The sequence below is a fragment of the Podarcis tiliguerta genome, assembly GCF_965153285.1.
Source record: "Podarcis tiliguerta genome assembly, chromosome: 10".
Classification (NCBI taxonomy): Eukaryota; Metazoa; Chordata; class Lepidosauria; order Squamata; family Lacertidae; genus Podarcis; species Podarcis tiliguerta.
In genome coordinates, this window is record NC_139543.1 from 30,162,996 (window position 1) to 30,182,593 (window position 19,598).

The window sequence follows — 19,598 nt, forward strand, 5'->3', positions numbered from 1 at the left end:
TTAATGAATTACTAACACTCTTCTTGGATTAGAATCCATGAATCTATCTGAAATTATGATGCCCCACCACTGAATAATAATGACCACTGGCGGAAACAAACAAGATCTGGAGGAAAAGAAAATTGCCAACAATAAATAATGTTATGCAGGAAGATTTGCCTCATTTGGTAGCTAAAATAAATGTTAAATTGGGTCCTTTAAAACACATATATGTGTGGGTATGCTGGCAAGAACATTATAAGGATCACACAGGCACTGAGGGGGAACGTTTACCTATTGTTAGATGTCACTGTGGTGCAATGGGTTAGTGCATCTGGCTATTAACCAGAAGGCTGACTGTTTGAGCCCACCCAGGAATGGCTGTGGGCAGGTTTCCTGCACTGCAGGGAGTTTGACTAGATTGCCATAGTCTCATTGCTGAGCAACAACAGGCAGAGCTCAGTGGAATGGGAGGTCAACCGCCCAGAAGAGTCTCTGAGGTGTACTTGCCTGGAGGCAGAGTAAGCATCCGAGGTCTGGTCCAGTCCTAGGGCTGGGCGAACAGTAATCCATGTAGTCAGATGGCCCAAGGGTCAGAGAAATCAAAGATCATGTGATCAAGATGAGCAAGAAGCAGGAAGGTAGGGCCAGAATCTGACTGCAGCTGGAAGCTCTGCTCAAGAAAGCTGAAGCCAGCTGGTTCTCATCAGTGCCTTCTCCTCTGTGTCCTTGGAGGCTTATCTGCTGCAGATGGAGTCAATCCCCCTCCAGGCTGCTGTTCAGCAGGCAAAGCTGACTCCTGCCCATGACAGGCTAGCTTAGTAGGTGCAGAGCAGGTTGTGTGGCACACGGAGTTCTCCTCTAACATGTTACTGCCACTACCCACCTGCAGCCTGAGTGAGCTGTCTCATCCTGCTTAATGGTAGGGCCAGTCCTGTTCCCCACACACATGCCTTTATGGGTTCCAGTATCTATGCTAGGATCTAGTTTTATTTCTTTCCTACTTTACTGCAGAACACTGTTTCAAATTTAATGAATCTGTCTAGGCTTCATGATTGTTAACTGCAAATTAATGACATGCCATCCTAATTAGTCTCTAATCTCAATGGGAGGAAATGTGAGCTCTGTGTGTCAGCCACAAATGTTACCCAGCCAAAAATGTTTTGCTCTTGCAGAAAAGAATGTTCCCATTCTTTCCCAACAGTAAAATTATTCTAGATGCTGTCCCCACACAAAAACACTTCTCTGTTATAGCAATGCATTTTTCATTGAAATTGTGTCCAGCTGGAAACATATAGTAAAACGGTCATTGCCAATATAGCTTTAGAAACAAAAGCTATATTAGACAAAAGCTATTACAGTGGTACCTCTGGTTACGAACTTAATTCGTTCCGGAGGTCCTTTCTTAACCTGAAACCGTTCTTAACCTGAGGTACCACTTTAGCTAATGGGGACTGCTGCCGCACCGCTGCCACATGGTTTCTATTTTCATCCTGAGGTAAAGTTTTTAACCCGAGGTACTACTTCTGGGTTAGCAGAGTCGGTAACCCAAAGTGTTTGTAACCCGAGGTGTTTGTAACCTGAGGTACCACTGTATATAAATACATATCTCAAGAAATTCAGTTGAATATTTACAAATTTAATGACAGATCTGCACATCTATCAGTCTAGTTTTCTCACATGCAGGCACATATATGTTAGGTTTAATTGCAACAATTTCCTGCAACGTGTCAACAGGTACCTCAACAAAAACCACCACTACCAAACAGTTTCTAGAAATCACTGCAATTAGCTTTTGCACAAATGGGAAATTTGTGGGGATTACAGGGCCACCCATCTATGCAGAGAGAAAGAACCCACGGCTCAAAAAGCGAATGTTGAAATCTACCCTGATTCTAGAAATATAAAGAAGTATGCAGAAGAAAGGCAAGTGGATTGTTTTATATTATATTTCTGATACCTGTCATGAGATACCAATTTTATCTTCCTTTTGTGATAAAGTAAATTGGGTCTTTGTTTTATTGTTGGTTGTTTTAATATTGCAGCTACCAGCCTTTGGATTTATATGAAGGGTGGGATATAAATATAACTATATAGCTTTTTTTAAAGGTCCATTTGAGAACAGATTTCACAGAGCACTCTTAAGTAGGGTAACTTAACACACAAACACACACACAAAACCAAATGAGGGAATATCAACTACATAAACCTCAAACTGGAATAGCTAATGACACCAGTACAGAGACCTCTTGAAGAAAGAGCGGATCCAATGTAAACTCTGTCCTGCCTCTTTTTGTCCATTTCAGGCTAATGTCTATGTGCATAACAATGGCCTTTGGAGCAGATGTCTTCCCACCCCACTGATGAAGCTGCCAGCAGAGACACGTCTGCCTCATCCTAACCTCCTTCAGAATCCAGATCTAGACATTAGAACTGCTCTGAATACAACACCATTCCAATTGCTACCAATATTCCGTATTTTTCACTCTACAAGACACACCAGACCATAAGATGCACCTAATTTTTGGAGGAGGAAAACAAGAAAAAAAATATTCTGAATCTCAGAAGCCAGAACAACAAGAGGGATTGTTGCGCAGCAAAAGCAGCTATCCCTCTTACTGTTCTGGCTTCTGGGATAGCTGCACACACTCCATAAGACGCACACACATTTCCCCTTACTTTTTAGGAGGGAAAAAGTGAGTCCTATAGAGCAAAAAATATGGTAATTCTACTGCCACAAAATGCAGATACTGAGGTACTTTTGTTAGCATATTACTGTTCTTATGCAACCATCTCTTGCAAATGCACAAAGACCATCATCTAGGGCAAGCACCAACAAGAAGAGTAAAATATTCTTTTAGACTTATACGGACTTTAAGAAAATGTAGAAGGAATGAGGAGGTAGGGGTAGTAAAGGGAAAATGACAATGGCAATATGAAAAGATAAAGTAGGCAGAGAGATGGATCTGTGAAAAGGGTAGGAACGCTAACTGCTCAAATATTCATTTTTTAAAAATGGTGAAGATAGGGCTCATTTTCATCTGGATATTGTTCAACTCCTTACTTTTTCTTATGCATGAAAAGCCATAAAAAAGACAAGGGGGAATTTGCACTAAACTGCTTCAAACAGTGAATAGGAAAGGCCGTTTACTAGTGGAGGAGGGACATCAATGCAAAATTAACCTTAACCGAATCCTCTTTTGTGCTTTGTGCCACCTTTCCAAATAAAATTATTTATTTTATTTGCGACTCCAAATAGTTCATGTGAGGATAGCCAATGTAAGGACCATGTAAGTAAATTGTCCCATTTCAAATTTGCATCTCTTGTGCTGCTTGCTCTTAAATCGTCATTCCTTGAGTTTAAAATTCAATTGACCTATAATGCCCTTGGTGGCTTGTGACCAGAGTACCTGAAGTATGGGATACCCTTACATGAATGTGCTCAACTATTAATATATTTTTCAGAGGCACTGGTCAGATGGCTCCCACCTCCTGAGGTGAGATGGTTGGCAATGAGGGACAGAGCCTTTTCAGTCATGGTAACACACCTGTGGAATTCTCTCCCCCTGTCAAATTGCCAGCATCTTCTTTGATGACTTTCAAGCACAAACTTAAGACACTATTCTGTTTATACAGGCTTTTGATTGGTCTTATTCACTTTTTCTGCTGATCTGTTAAAAAATTGCTTTGGAGCTCTTTAAAAACTACTTTTGAATGTTCAAGATTTATTTATTTTTTGTCTTTGCTGCTCTGTTGATTTTTCATATTAGCTTTTTGTTTGGTTTGCTACTTTGTGTGGCTGGTTTTAATTATGTTGTAAGCCATCTTGGAAATTAGAGCTGAGAAGCTGAGAAGCAAGGTATAAATAATTCAAATAATTATATATATAAAAAGACGACTTCAGTCACTTTTACCATGCACCTACTAGGAAACTGTGACCCAGATAGCAGTCTGGTACATTTCCCGAACCTCTGGTTATTTAGTGCTAGAGAAGCAAATTTTAGTTACTAGTTCCAAATTGTAGCCTATTTATAAAAAGAGGTTCAAATAAATCAGGCAGCCTATAGTAAGTTCTTCCTGAGGAGAACAAGACACTGATACAGTATACAGTGGTACCTCGGGTTAAGTACTTAATTTGTTCCAGAGGTCCATTCTTAAACTGAAACTATTCTTAACCTGAAGCACCACTTTAGCTAATGGGGCCTCCGGCTGCTGCCACACTGCCGGAGCACGATTTCTGTTCTCATCCTGAAGCAAAGTTCTTAACCTGAGGTACTATTTCTGGGTTAGCAGAGTCTGTAACCTGAAGTGTATGTAACCTGAAGCATATGTAACCCGGGGTACCACTGTAGAGTAATCTGGGAAAAACACAAGGGAAGCATGCAGATTTGGAACAAGACATCACCAATATGCTGGTTACACCCAACTCTAATTTCTCCTTCTCATCTGAATCTGATAAAACCATGCAGGTGAAGTATCTGGAGGCAGTAAAGGCCTGGAACAGAGCCAATAAACTGAAGCTGAATCCCAACAAAACAGAAATGTTGTGGGTGGGCAGTTTCCAGGTCCAAGAATTAAAGGTGGTACAGTGGAACCTCAGTTGTTAAACGCTTCAGAACCCAAATGCCAACAACCCAGAAGTGAATGCTTCTGTTTTCAAACGATTTTCAGAAGACGAGTGGCTTCCATGACACGTTTTTCGATTTTCATCATTCATTTTGCCAACAGCCCTTTGATTTTCGGTTTTCAAATGTTTCGGAAATCAAAAAGACTTCCGAAAAGGATTATGTTCTAAAACCAAGGTTCTACTGTAGCCTGTTTTGGACAGGGTTGTTGTTGTTTAATCGTTTAGTCGTGTCCAATTCTTCGTGACCCCATGGACCACAGCACACCAGGCACTCCTGTCTTCCACTGCGTCCTGCAGTTTGGTCAAACTCATGCTGGTAGCTTCGAGAACACTGTCCAACCATCTCGTCCTCTGTCATCCCCTTCTCCTTTCCCAACATCAGGGTCTTTTCCAGGGAGTCTTCTCTTCTCATGAGGTGGCCCAAGTATTGGAGCCTCAGCTTCACGATCTGTCCTTCCAGTGAGCACTCAGGGCTGATTTCCTTCAGAATGGATCAGTTTGATCTTCTTGCAGTCCATGGGACTCTCAAGAGTCTCCTCCAGCACCATAATTCAAAAAGGTTGCACTCCCCCAAAGGACCAGCTTTGTAGTCTGAGGATACTTCTTGATTATATGCTCAGGTTCTTTTGGTGACATGGTGTGCATATTTTCAGCTTCAGGTAGTTCACCAGCTACTTCCATTCCACACACACACAGCTTTACTGTGGTTCATAGAGCCAAAATTCCTGGACAGGGACTGCCTGCTGTAGTAATCATATGCCATTTTAAAATGGGGGTTGGGGGTTGGGCAGGGGGATTATTGGGTTGTTGTTTTAATTTTGATTATATATTTTGTGGTTTTATATTTTGATTTTGTTCTGTGAACTGCCCTGAGACCTCCAGGTATAGGGTGGTATATAAATTCAATAACAATAACTAATCATCATCATCCCACATGATAGACTACTGCAATGTGCTCTACATGGGTCTGCTCCTGGAGACAATTCAGAGGTTGGAAGTTATGCAAAATGCAACCGCCAGAGTTTTGATGGGTCTGACAGCTAAAGACTGTATAACACTGGGGCTCAAGGACCTATACTTCTGCCTTTTGCTACTGTTGTCCTCTTATTTGAAATCTGCTAGGGACACCCTTGATACATTTTCACTACAGTGGTGCCTCGCAAGACGAAATTAATTCGTTCCGCGAGTCTCTTTGTCTAGCAGTTTTTTCGTCTTGCGAAGCAACCCTATTAGCGGCTTAGTGGATTAGCGCTATTAGCGGTTTAGCGGCTATTAAAGGCTTAAGGGATTAGCGGATTAGCTGCTAAAAGGCTATTAGTGGCTTAGCGGCTTAGAAAAAGGGGGTGGGAAGCGAAAAAAAATCTCAAGAATCGCAAGACATTTTCATCTTGCGAAGCAAGCCCATAGGGAAATTCGTCCTGCGAAGCGCATTGAAAAACAGAAAACCCTTTCGTCTAGCGGGTTTTCCGTCTTGCTCGGCATTCGTCTTGCGGGGCACCACTGTACATAGTGGATATTGAAGATCTGGCACTCTCCAAAGGTGCTTCCCAACATCACCTTCCTGGTTTTGAAATGCACTCCCCCTGCCTCGCCCCCTTGCAGGTCCTGTTGGCACAGTGTTTATTTTTAAGTGCCAGCTTAAAAAACTGTCTTTTTTAGCAGGCCTCTAAATCCTAAGATTTGGCCTCTACAGTAATATATGGACAGATGAACTATGTTTATTTGTGTTTTACTGTTGTAACCTGCCCTCAGGTCTTGGATGAAGGGCAGGATACTACAAAAAAAGAATGTAGCTGGAACTCCGTAGTAGAAAGATTTATTCATTTCGAACTCACTATTCTATACTCAGGAAGGCTTGTGGGATTCTTTTAAGAATATTTTAAAAACAGATAGTGTGAGGATTATCTCCTGATTATCTTTGAACACCAACACCTTCCCAAACGAAAGCATCTTACATCCTCTCAGATGTAAACAAGCAATCAGTGCTAACAGCTTAAGCTAATAAATATTTCCTCCCAACTCCACCTCTTTTTCTGACTCAGCAGACAAGTTTCCAGAGGCTACAGTAACACCAGGATGATCTCTCCATGCTAAAAGACAAGGAGAAGGTAAAAAAAAAAAAGGTTGTGAACATAGCAGGCAGCTGGTTTTGCTGCCTTCAGTGACTGTACATAAAATCTCTTCATAACAGGAAGGAAGTTTTTAAAAATTCATGAACACTTGTTCTCTCATTCAAGATCCTCATCTGTTGCAAATTCAGGGTGGCTTTCAATACAGTCATCTTCTACCTTGTATTTTTCACAGTCACTTTAGGCTGGAAATAAATGCTAAACTTGGTTATGTGAACTAGTGCGACACACTGTCAGCTACCAACCTACTTTGCTCCTAGAAAGCTTTAGTTCTTCCTTCTGTTTTAGGGACAGGTGCATTAGCAGCAAACAATTCACAAGATCTGAGGAAGGGGTTATGTAGACCTTAGTGTCCTTGTGCAGCAAGTAAATCAAGTCCTAAGGGTCTGCTGGGAACATGGATATCAAAAGGTGCACAATTTTTCACTGTCTTATGGACTGTGGCACAAAAAAATATTTTATTATTGCATATGGTGTTGTATGCTATACTAAAGGGCTGTTTGCATTTTTCTCTCCCTGCTCACTTCTATGTGCAGAGAAACCAGAAGTACTTTGCAGGCTTCCCTGATTCTTGCCCAACATCTCCTCCCACTGTTTAATCCTGAACAACAGACCTGGATTTTTCTTACCCTGTATTTTCTGCATATGCAAAGTGGATATCAAAAGATACAGTATCCATATTCGTTATGGTTTTTTTTTTTTAAAGGGATCCAATTTTGAGTTTAAAAAGCCCCTGATGCAACAAATACTTGATGCAAATCAGGACTGAAGGAAGAGAATCCTGTTAATTGACTGATATTAATAGAAGTGAGCATTATAAATATGTGAACAAAGCAGAGTGCATTGTATTACAGCTACAATCATGTAATCCCTAATGATCTATTATGGAAATGACAGAACTGTTTCCAAAGCAATACCAAAAAATGAAAAAAAAAATCCTTTTCAATAGTTCACATAGGGCACTAAACCTAAAAAAAGTTTGACATTATACTTTCTTGTCAACATATGGAGAGTGTGCACCAATTAAAATTAAATTTAATGTGCGCATTCTAGTGTATCACATCTAGAATACAGAATAGGTGAAATGTCACATATTACTGATCATAGAACAGATGCAATAAATAAAACAAACATATTTTGATGGGAAAGCATCTTTTGCTAATTGTAGCCTTAAACAGGTTTTCAAAAATCAGTTTGGGATGTGTCCCCACATGCCGGCAGGTTTCCCTTCTGTCAGGCGACTGCCACAGACACATCAGGAGAAAGATGCAAAGGAGGAGAAGATGGAAACAAACAAAAAGGAAGGAGGATGGGGAACGGCAAAGCAATGAAGAGGCAAGCAGCCCCAAAGGGTGGGAAAAGCCCATCCCTTGATGGAAGGAAGAGCCCCTCCCCCCTCTAATTCGGAATATGCTTCAGGCAGCTTAGGAATTGCAAGATCATTTTCAGTCTGCTTGTGAAGTGGCACGCCTGTGTTTCTGAGTGAGGATTTTCTCTCCCAGAGGACAAGCTGCAGAAGCACAGAAGGCAAAGGAAAGCTGTGCTGGTATAGATGTCTTCCCTTTTCAGACTTTCCAATGGAGGAGTCGCAGGTGTCATATGTGTATGAGGTAGCAAGTAAGACAAAAATGTGAAGCAACAGGAAGGAGGTTTAGAAAATTTGAGAACACCTGCTCTTTTCTGTTGCTTTTTTCCACAAAACATCTAAGAATTCAGATTATTGTGTATGCACACTGCAACTACATGACTAATGGAGTATATAAACAAACAGCTACAGCGAGAGATAAACAGTTGTCTGCATCAGAATCCAGAGACACAGAATCAACAGTATTTCGTACAGTATTGTGAGCGGGCACCCTCTTTTTGGTACAAGTCATGAACGTAGGAGTGGCTACATTGTTCTCAGTCAAAAGTTGCGAGAGCATTCCCTCTCCCTTGGTTCTCAAATGGCTCAGTTGTCAAACAAAATGGCTCCCGAACACCGCAAACCCAGGGGTAAGTGTTCCGGTTTGCAAATGTTTTTTGGAAGCTTGAACGTCGTGACGCGGCTTCTGCTTGAGTGCAGGAAGCTCCTGCAGCCAATCGGAAGCCACGCCTTGGTTTTCAAATGGTTTTGGGAGTTGAACAGACTGGTGGTGCTGGTGTCAACCTCTCTTAATGTATCAAGTCAACAGTGTCCCTCATTAACCACCCCTATTTTTTTAGTGTTGTCCCTTTCTGATAGTCTCTTGAGAAATACTTACTAAATCTGCGTGTACATACCTCCAGTAAAGTCTTGTGGGGAACTGAGATCCTATTGGGAAAAACTTGACCAACTACTCGAAAGTATAGACTCTCTGTCACCCAACCCTCAGCTCGTCTTGGGAGGCGACTTCAATGCCCAGATCGGCCTTGTTTCCCCACAAAAGACAGTATTATCTGGACTAAACTTGGAGGACGAACCTGAAATCTGTCAGAAGGCACCAATGGACACCACCTCTAACCACACTGGGAAATATCTTTGTGTGAGAACCGAGGTATGACCGTAGTAGAAATTGAAACTTCATTATCACTTCATTCACTTGCCACAGCAAAAAAAACCCCAGAAAACATAATTGCCCCTGCTATTTTAAAAAAGAAAAGTCCTAGAGCTGCACTCTTGCCCTTTCCACACACCCCACATTACTGTCAGATACATAAGCTGGTTTCCTGAAAGGAAAACTTCTGTTGATTCTGGTTTATGCATGCTTAAAAATATTATCTATATTAAAACACTCAAAAAGCACACGTTTTAGATTGCCCCACTCTGATTCATCTCTGCAAAACTTACACACTACAAAAATGGTGCACGACATATTTGGATACTGCAAATATTCTATGGAGTCTGATAGTCTACTCTGACCAGATGAACATTATCTCATGGATTCTTATCTCACATAATTTCCCATAATTAAAGTCAGTTAGCTTCTTCTTGCACAGAGATCAACTGGGCTTTGGACCATAAAATCTATGTACAGTGTTAGATGCACTCATGACAATTGAACAGTACTCTTAATCCTGTCAATTTAATAATATAAAGTATTTTCAAATTGCACATAGGCTTAAATCTCTACATGATTTAACTGTTTTGCTGATTGCTGTTGCAAGACAAATGGCAATTTGAAATTTAAGTACCTATAATTAAGATGGAAGGACCTCTGTTAAAAGATAAGAAAGTTGCATCCAATATTCCATGTATATATCTTTATGTGCTGTACATATTCTTACTGGACAAAGATGCATCTCATACCACATTGCTTAAATTTCAATGTTTGTTATTCACCCAGTATTCTTTATGTCTCATTCCTAAATTTATTCTATTAAAATCAAAAGTGCTGCTTCAGCTGCTTGCAGTTGCAGTGAGCAAGAATTTTATTGTCTGACTCGCTCATTAGAATAGGAATCATTTTGGAAAAAGGTTCGCAAGATGCTGGGGGTGTATATTCATTCCTATCAGTTCTTTCTGGCTGGTGAAATAAATAAAAACAAATGGATAAAACACAAGGCTAAAGAAAACGCTCACCCATAATGTGGCTTTCTGCTCTGAAAATTTAAATGCGAAATCTAACAAAATACTGTATGTTAAAGTCCTTGTCACAAGTGTTCTGGTTTTCCTTTGATTTATATTCTCAACTGAGTGACTGTTTGTAGTTAGGGGCGGGGGAAGATAAACCAAACATAAGCCTTTTTTCCTATTATCTGCTTGGTTATCCTTTCAAGAGGGCAGTAATATGAAGGCCTGTACAGTGGTGCCTCGGAAGTCGAATGGAATCTGTTCCAGAAGTCCGTTTGACTTCCAAAACGTTCAGAAACCAAGGCATGGCTTCAGATTGGCTGCAGTAAGCTCCTGCAGCCAATCGGAAGCCGCGTGAGCTGCGTCGGACCTTCGGGTTCCAAAGAATGTTGGCAAACCAGAACACTCACTTCTGGGTTTGCAGTGTTCGGGAGTCAAAACGTTTGAGTCGCAAGGCATTCGTCAACCAAGGTATAGATGTAATTACTTACATACATCCCCTGAGCTGAGCCAACAGTAAGAAAGGCCCACATAAATCTGCCAGGATGCTCTTGACTTTAAACAAATGGGTTTCAGATCACAATTAAAAATAACGGACCTCAGAATTAGAAATTATTTACATTTCTTAGAATGTAGGTAGTACTGTCAAAATGAGTGATAAACATATTACTTCCCATCTGAGGGTGATTTTTGTGCTCACAAATATTCCCTGTGCTCTACTGTGAAGTTTAGCAGTCATTTTGTTAACTTGGTTTTCATTGCAAGTATATACTGAGATATACAAGGGGATTGTGACTGATGTTGCATGTTGGAAGTCTTGTAATGGAATAAAGGGCTAGAGTTGGCCCATGAACAGCAGCTGGTCCTCTAACAGCATATTCAATTAAGGCACTATATGTGATTATGGCCTGCTCATTTGTCAACAGCAGGAGAGTGGGGTTAGCGGGAATGAACCGCTCATATGTGTTTTCAAGTATGTAATAAACATGTACACAATGAAGCAATCTCCTAATATCAAAACAGCATAAAGCTGCTTAATAATTACTGGTGTGGGGTGGTTACCACTTCCACATGGAAATGTGGAACAGCTACAGGGATGATACAGTTACTCCCAAACTGGCCTAGGAAGGTAACTATGTAGTCCACACAATAAAGATGCTGTCTGTTTACAGCTCAGCTATAAATGGTGCAACATGGCACCTATCACACAGAAGACGTACCACATCCCAAAAAGCAATACCTGTATATGAACTTGACTGGTTTTTCGGGGGGTTGTCAAAATGGTCTTTTTAGTGCTTTATTTTGGTTTTATTTCTAGAATTTGTCTCAATGTGTTGACTTGGTTCTGCAAATAAATAAATTTGTGCTCTTTCTCTCTCCGCCTTCATCCATTTCTCACAATTTTTATTTTATCCTCCACTCTTCCCTGGAGGATATTACCTTCACATCAAGTGCTGTCATCCAGTGGGGAAAGAGGCAGGGGTGTGACTCCTGCTATTAGTGTGCGAGCTTCCATTTTGTGCAAGTGTGAGAAAATAAGGTAAACAGAATTTAACCTTTCTTTTGTGATAAATGTGAGGATAAATAAAACATCCTTAATACATTTTTTTAAAGTACACACTGGGGCACACTGGGGTTTCCTCAACCTTTAAATATAATGGTATGTCAAGCACCCATAACCAAGATGCAACCATTGCTAGACAATTTGTGTACAGGAGCCAGCGTGGTGTAGTGGTTAAGAGCGGTGGACTCATAATCTGGTGAACCGGGTTCGCTTCCCCGCTCGTCCACATGCAGCTGCTGGGTGACCTTGGGCTAGTCATACTTCTCTGAAGTCTCTCAGCCCCACTCACCTCACAGAGTGTTTGTTGTGGGGGAGGAAGGGAAAGGATAATGTTAGCCGCTTTGAGACTCCTTAGGGTAGTGATAAAGCGGGATATCAAATCCAAACTCCTCTTCTTCAGGTTCAGAACCTTTGGGAGAAGGGCATCAGCTGTCAGGAGGGCAACTGTTGTGAATGATAACAGGGTTACAGGAGCTGCTAGAAAGTTGAGCATCCCATTCCAATGTAAAGCTGAACACGCCTAAGCCCATTGAAATAATGGGTTTAGGTGCATCTAATTTTAAATAGTATCAGGCTGCACATGGCTTAGCAATTGTAGCAGCTGGTAAGTTAGGAAAAGCTAAATCATAAAATAGTATTTAAAACCACAGAGCTATAGAAGTAATTTAAACTTCCCATGTAACTTTTAAAAATGGTCGTCACCCTAATTCTAAGCTCTGCATTTGTGATGCCGTCCTAATTCCAAACCATAAACAAGACTTATTGTTCGTTCCACTCCTGTCAAAAATGATCAGCTGTAAAGCTGACACAGGAAACCCATAAAATGATTTCATTTAACTTGATTGGAAGGAATACTGAAGAATGTCAACCCAAAAATGCTTTCTTTCCTTCTTCTTCCTTTCATATGTCACCTCAAAAGTGTTTTAGGTGGCTTATAAATGGATTTGCTTTAGCAGCTTAAGCAGAAATCTGGAGGAAAATATGCCCTGAATTTTAATGATACATCATATTACATTGGTTGGTTTTTACATGCCATTTCTGAAGTGACAGGTTTTACTTCAGTAGCTATATTACAATGTCATTAATCAACAGAGACCACAACTCAAATCTTTTACAAAAAAAACACCACCACCACATAATCACTTGTGTAATCTTGATTGTGCAAAGTAAAAAAAGGCTAAAACAGTTTCCAACTTTTTTAAAGCATGGAATTAAAATGATGGAAACAGCAGTTATCCAATGCACAAATAAAATTAAAAATGTCACTAGTTTAACATATCAGCTGCCTGATCTAGGGTGTGAGATACTAAGCCAGGAACTACCAATTTGACACCCATGGGTGCACATGCGCCAGCAGAGCCCTTTCTGGTGCCCCACAGTCTATTCTCCCTACACTATTAAGCCTGAAAAGTGCATTTTATTGCAGCCAATTGTGTGCTTGGTTGCAGGATTGTGTGTGTGATGCTCATGACATCTCTGCTTTGCAAATGTGCCCACGGTCCCAAAAAGGTTAGCAAATCTCTATCCTAAGCATTACTTTGAGAGGGAGCCCACTGAAGTCAGCAACACTATGGACAATTCACTTATACAGTGGTACCTCTGATTAAGAACTTAATTTGTTCCGGAGGACCGTTCTTAACCTGAAACTGTTCTTAACCTGAAGCACCACTTTAGCTAATGGGGCCTCCCACTGCTGCCGTGCGATTTCTGTTCTCACCCTGAGGTAAAGTTCTTAAACCAAGGTAGTACTTCCGGGTTAGTGGAGTCTGTAACCTGAAGCATTTGTAACCCGAAGCGTTTGTAACCTGAGGTACCACTGTATCGGAATTCATATGCAGAACAGCCACACGGTTAGCTTTTACAGTGGTACCTCGGGTTAAGTACTTAATTCGTTCCGGAGGTCCGTACTTAACCTGAAACTGTTCTTAACCTGAAGCACCACTTTAGCTAATGGGGCCTCCTGCTGCTGCCGCGCCGCAGGAACCCGATTTCTGTTCTCATCCTGAAGCAAAGTTCTTAACCTGAAGCACTATTTCTAGGTTAGCGGAGTGTGTAACCTGAAGCGTATGTAACCTGAAGCGCACGTAACCCGAGGTACCACTGTACTACAAAGCTGCTTCCTATGCATTTTAACATATTTCTACCAAATGATTTCCTGAAAAAGAGGAGCTATGTTGACATAGCTGAAGTTGCCTGACCTGCACAGATAGTGCTTACCTCAAGTTTCTTACAAGGGATAGCATCGCCAAATGATTTTGGTGGGTCAACAACTTTTCAAACCAGCACTCCTCCTGGCCTGTTAAAAGCAGCTTTCTGGGCAGTCAATATTCATGGCATTGAGTGACCCTCATAGGTGCCATCTCCCTGGGGCCATGGGTGCCTGAGCACCCACAAAATTCCCCATGAAGGAATTTGCACACACAAATTTCAGTGGCAGGACCATGCACGCTGCATGGCACCCATGGTCACTGCGCCAAGCTGGCACTCCCTGGGTCAGTCACTGTCTCTCAATCTAACCTACCTCATGGGCTTGTTTTCCGGGTAAAAGGAGGTTGGGGAGAACTGTGCACTCCAGGTCTCTGGAGGAAAGGTGGGGTTGCAAACATAATAAGTAATAAACTAGCTGATTATACAGTGGAACCTCGGGTTACGCACTGTCCTCGTATTCTGTTAAATGAGGGGTGACTCCCTATTACAGTGGTACCTCAGGTTAAGTACTTAATTTTGTTCCGGAGGTCTGTTCTTAACCTGAAACTGTTCTTAACCTGAAGCACCACTTTGGCTAATGGGGCCTCCTGCTGCCACCGCACCGCCGGAGCACGATTGCTGTTCTCATCCTGAAGCAAAGTTCTTAACCTGAAGCACTATTTCTGGGTTAGCGGAGTCTGTAACCTGAAGTGTATGTAACCTGAAGCGTCTGTAACCCGAGGTACCACTGTATGTAAGTTTAGGAGTGCAGATTGAAAAGGCAAGAGATACATCGTTGGTAGGTGCAGCAGGAATCAGGTATGAGGTTGGAGTCTGAAACCTGAGACAATATTATTTTCTCCTGCTGAATTAAGCTCCTATACTTCTTTAGTTATAAGGGTGTTCCATTTTTTGTGGCTTATAGCGTGCATAAAGGAGAGGTATAAGTGCATGGAACCACATGTTAATTTTACAAGGCAAAGAAAGAGATAAGAGGTTGCAGTTTATGAAATAAGTGACTAAGGAGAAAAACCAACAGAATTCAAGTTGGCTGTTGAATTATTTAGGGTTCTTTTCTAGTGTGTTTTGAAGGAAAATGCAATTTGGCCACCTTCATCCAGTTGATCAAGCTGTTGAAGTGGATGTAGATGGAAAAATCACCTCTTTCAAGGCATGCATCTCACAAGGGCATCATATGTTAAATACCAACCTTTCTACAGTTCACCAGTATATTTATTTATTTACATCTATGATCCACAAAATAAACACACAAAACAGGGAACATTTACTCTTTGAAAGTAAGCACAGGGGAAAAAATGTTACCCTGATTCCTATAAATGAACTACAGAAGAGAAATATTATCTACTAACAGCAGAGGGAGATATAAGCAAACTGGCTTTGAATCAGATTTTAACTATACTTGTAATTGCTTTCCAAGTCAGCACCACAATAAACACTAAATATGCACCTTCATTTCATTACAACACTGGCCATTTTTCCAGTGAGTTTAAAATGTTTATCTGGTGGTCTCTTTGTACCCTAATTCAACACCAATTATTTATTTTTATCACTTAATATTTTCCTTGCATCTGAAGCAAAGAGAGATAATTGAATCTGAAAAAGCACTGAAGTCTTGCTAAATTGATTAGCTAAGCTACAGCAATATAAAATGAACTCTACTTCAGAAATTCAAAGTGCTTTTTTATTTACACCACGGAAAAAGAAAATAAGAGAGCGATAAATAATTTGTAAAAATGGGCTTGCTGAACTCTTATGAAAATAAGCTGAACAGGAATACAAATTAAATAAACAAGCATGAGAACTGTTTACAAGGCAACATCTCTACTGGTGCAGAAAAACATCAAAGCAGAAAAGACGACCAAAGGAAATTGTTCACTGCACACTACAAAAACAGGGAGAAAGAGATAAATCTAAAGGCACATTCCTGACTCTGATTTTGATGCACAGAAATTATTCTCTGGTTTTGCCATATTTGCTATGCAGAGCTTAGCTGGCCGGGGGGGGGGGGGGCTTTTCCTGCATTTTAATAAGTTAGCTCTCTGTGTGACAATACAGGAATTTATCCACCTTTCCCCCAGAATATGTAAGTTTATTCAAGTGTATGTTGGCTTTACAAAGGTGTTTATTATAACAGTAACAAGAGAAAACATCTAAATCATGTGTTGCTTGAATGCTTATATTTCAATTAACAATGTAAAAAACTAATGAGAATTGTGTACTGTGTTTGAGTACTATTGTCATTTACCAATGAAGATTAACGTACAGCCAGGAATGTTTTATCCTCAGTCAGAGCTAAACATATCTCTTTTGGAGCAGTTCAGGAAGCTTCATATTTAATATTTGTTAGCTACTCTTGTGCAAAATGAATTGTAAGTGATCTGCACCCACACACATACAAAATGAAATCAGTGGTGCAATATGTTTTACCAAATCATTAGTCAAGTCTTACAAACCAAATATCTTCTCTACCATGGAAGAATGTGCGCAACTGTACAGAGCTAACTTCTGAATTCATTACAAAACTGCAGCTTGAATTTATAAGGATTTGAAAAGTTACCAGAAACATCAAATCCACTGTGTTGGAACAATATTGAACAGTACCCGAAACAAGCCCACGTTGGCATGGAAAACCCTTTATTTGGTTGCTGCAAATTGACAGTCTCATCTGGATTCCACAGCTCTCAAACATTCTATAAAGTTGTTGCTCCACCTCCTCTACTCCATGTCTCAAGAACCACAAATGTATTTCTGATACCATCAACCAGGACAAGTACAAATTATAGGAGTATTTTCAGGAGTATTCCAGACTTCCAGCAATTCTAACTTACCTTGAGGATAAGTGCTATCAGCTAATTACTTCTGAGAACTTGGTAAGCTGGTAAGCACAGGTACTGATTAGGGTTAAACTTGGGATCTAAAAGCCCCAAGGCCACCAGTGGAGATGAATGGTCGCTTTGCAAACATACCCAAGAGAAAGTGTGTGCAGAATACCATTTCTGACAAAATCTGGTGCGATTCTTTCTGTAACAACGGCTTTTTAAGACGGATAAAATACAAAGCATGACAATAACAGCCTCTGCAAGCTTCCCCACAGTGTCTAATGAAAACAGTGAAAACTCAACATGAGGAAAAAGTTCAGAGGGGCTAAGCAGCTGAAAGCAAGAGTTTTGTCTGGTGCTGGAATATGAATGCCAGACAACAATTCCCCTTATATCAGGGCTATCTCTGGACCAGAAGGCTGCACTAAACATGCAGAAAGTCCCTTAAAAGGGGGGGGGGCTACTGTATTACTTCACCAGCTTTCTCTGATGAAATCTGCATAACAGAGAAACCCTTAGGATGTGGACTATCTGAAATAAAAGCCATCCCTTCCTTGCCTGCTGTACAGACCTGTAAATGTCTAAAAGCATTCGCTCTAACAGAACCAGGCAACTCTAAATGAGGGCACTGCTTCTTACAGAAAGCCCCACGTCCGTAGTTGGGGCAGCTTGACCACTCAAAGTGCCACAGAGGGAGCTTCATCCTAAAAGGAGACAGGGCATTGGGCCCACCCTCCTTTCAATCCAGCTGGACCCTGGGGCTCTATGGCTTGCCATGCTGACTGCTGACTTCTCTGGCCCAATGTTGCGTGGCTTGCAAGGGAAGGGGTCCCTTGCTTCGCAGCACCTGCCACCACCCCTCCCCTCAGGCAAAACACCAGAACAACACTGTGGGGACATGCCCGGACTTTGCATTCTCCACTACTGTTGCCCACCAGAGGAAAGAGCCATTACAGAGCTCTCCTCCACACACACACCCCAAAAACCCCCACTTGCTCTGGACCCCAAATGTCCCTGCAGAGCCACTTTCCCCCTACGGAAGAAGCCCCAGAGAGAACAGGAACTAAAACAAAAAACTTCGCCAAGTCTCTCCGTTTCCCAAGGATACCGGCGGAACAAACAGAAGCCAGGCCCCATGGAGGGTCTGCCTGAAGGGGAAGCCCAACCACCCCCTCTTCCCTCAGCCAGGCAAATAAAAGTTCACTCGCGGCACGACCGGGAGGAGGAGGAGGAAGACGGGCCGGCCCCTCCCGCCCTCAGGTGCCGCTTTCTGACAAGCTCCTTCCCGCCACCCGGAGCCGAAGGAGGGCTCCGCGCTCGGCAGAGAGCACCTGAGGGAGCGGGCGGAGGGGGAAGGGTCGCGGCGCGCGACGGAGAGCGGGGTCTCGCCTCACTCAGCCCACCCCACTTGCCGGCCGCGGCGGCGCCGCCGCCGAAGCCCCCTCGCGGCGCCTGGGTGGCGCTCACCCACCTCTCTCCTGCTCGGCTTGCAGGCACACGGGGATGGTCTTCTTCCAGCCCGGCATGGCTCCTTCAGGGCTGCGGCTGGGGCTGCGGCAGGAGTAGCAGCAGCAGCAGCAGGGCGCACATTGCAGTCTGAGGCGGCGGCAGCAGCAGGAGCAGCGCCTCCTCTTCCTATTCCCCGAGCTGCACGCCTGGGGGGTGGAAAGCGGCGACGGCTCCCGAGGGCTGGAAACGGGAGCGAGAAGAAGGCGCCGCTGGCCGAACAGCTGCCTCCTTTTAGTTCGGGGAGCGCGCGACGACGAGGAGGAGGAAAGGAGGAGGAAGCGAGGGAGGGAGGGCAAGGTGGCGGCACTGCACGCTCCGGAGCGGGGCGGAGATGGAGGAGGAGGAGGAGGGGGCTCTCCCCGGTTCAGCTGGGGACATACGCGCGCCCAGAAGGGTGAATGGGGAGCGAATGGGAAGCGAGAGGGGGCGTCGCTCGCCTCGCCGCCGCCAGCAGGTGGGAGAGCTGGCGTTGCCGGCTGCACAATGGCGGGAGGGAGCGGGGAAGGGCGGGCGAAGGAGCGGCGGCGGCGGCGCGCTGGGCTCCTCTCCCTGGGGCCCCACAAAGAGACTCGGTGAGGAGGGGGAGGCAGGAAGGCGGCAGGCGTCTCCCGGAGAAGAGAGGGGCGCCTCGCTCCGCGGCGGGCGGGCGGGCGAGGAGGAGGAGGCACACCCTGGCTGAGGGGAAGGGGAGGCGAGGCGCCGCTTCGCTCCTCTTTTTCTCCTCACGCGCAGCCGTGAGGGAAGTCGACGCTCGAGGGGCGAATTTCACCCACGGTGGGCACTCGTCGTGGTCTCGTGTGAACGCTCGACAAGGGAAAAGTTCTCTGCTTCTCCCGTCCCACCCCACCTTTCAAAGGACGCTTCCTTCACCACGCCCAGCCTCGTTCCGGGAAACTTCGTTCGAAGTACTTTTAGGCGCAGCTTGAGTCTACCCATGTTGAACTCGGCGGAGTTCAATGCGGTTCGCTCCTGCTCGAGGACGGAGCCCACAGGGCTCAGGTTGTAGTGGAAGCGCCGCTGCCGCCGTCGAACAAAATCAGAGGTTCCCACTGAAGCTGCAAAGAATAAGAAAGCGCGGCAGGATTTGTGCGCCTCGGGCCACGCGCGCTCTTTTCCCCGAACTGCCTCCCTTTTAGCACATTCTGGCCTTTGCTGAAAGGGGAAGCGATGCAAAACCAACAAGATGCCCAAAGGAGGGGGTCAGATTGTACACTAAAAATTAGTCATAATG

At 43.3% G+C, this 19,598-nt stretch overlaps 1 protein-coding gene across 3 annotated transcripts in view; it reads right to left on the reverse strand.

Annotated features, from left to right (window-relative positions):
• Positions 1–18,963, reverse strand: part of GRIP1 (glutamate receptor interacting protein 1) — a 333,614-nt gene extending 314,651 nt beyond the window's left edge. Inside the window, exon 1 of one of the 3 annotated variants that reach the window (XM_083399406.1) lies at positions 18,330–18,963. In XM_083399406.1, coding sequence (XP_083255532.1) covers positions 18,330–18,384 — 55 coding nt within the window. In that variant the 5' untranslated portion in view covers positions 18,385–18,963. The remainder of the gene's footprint in view (positions 1–18,329) is intronic. The other 2 variants (XM_083399417.1, XM_083399411.1) reach the window with 2 other exon arrangements.
• Between the last annotated feature and the right edge of the window lie 635 nt (positions 18,964–19,598).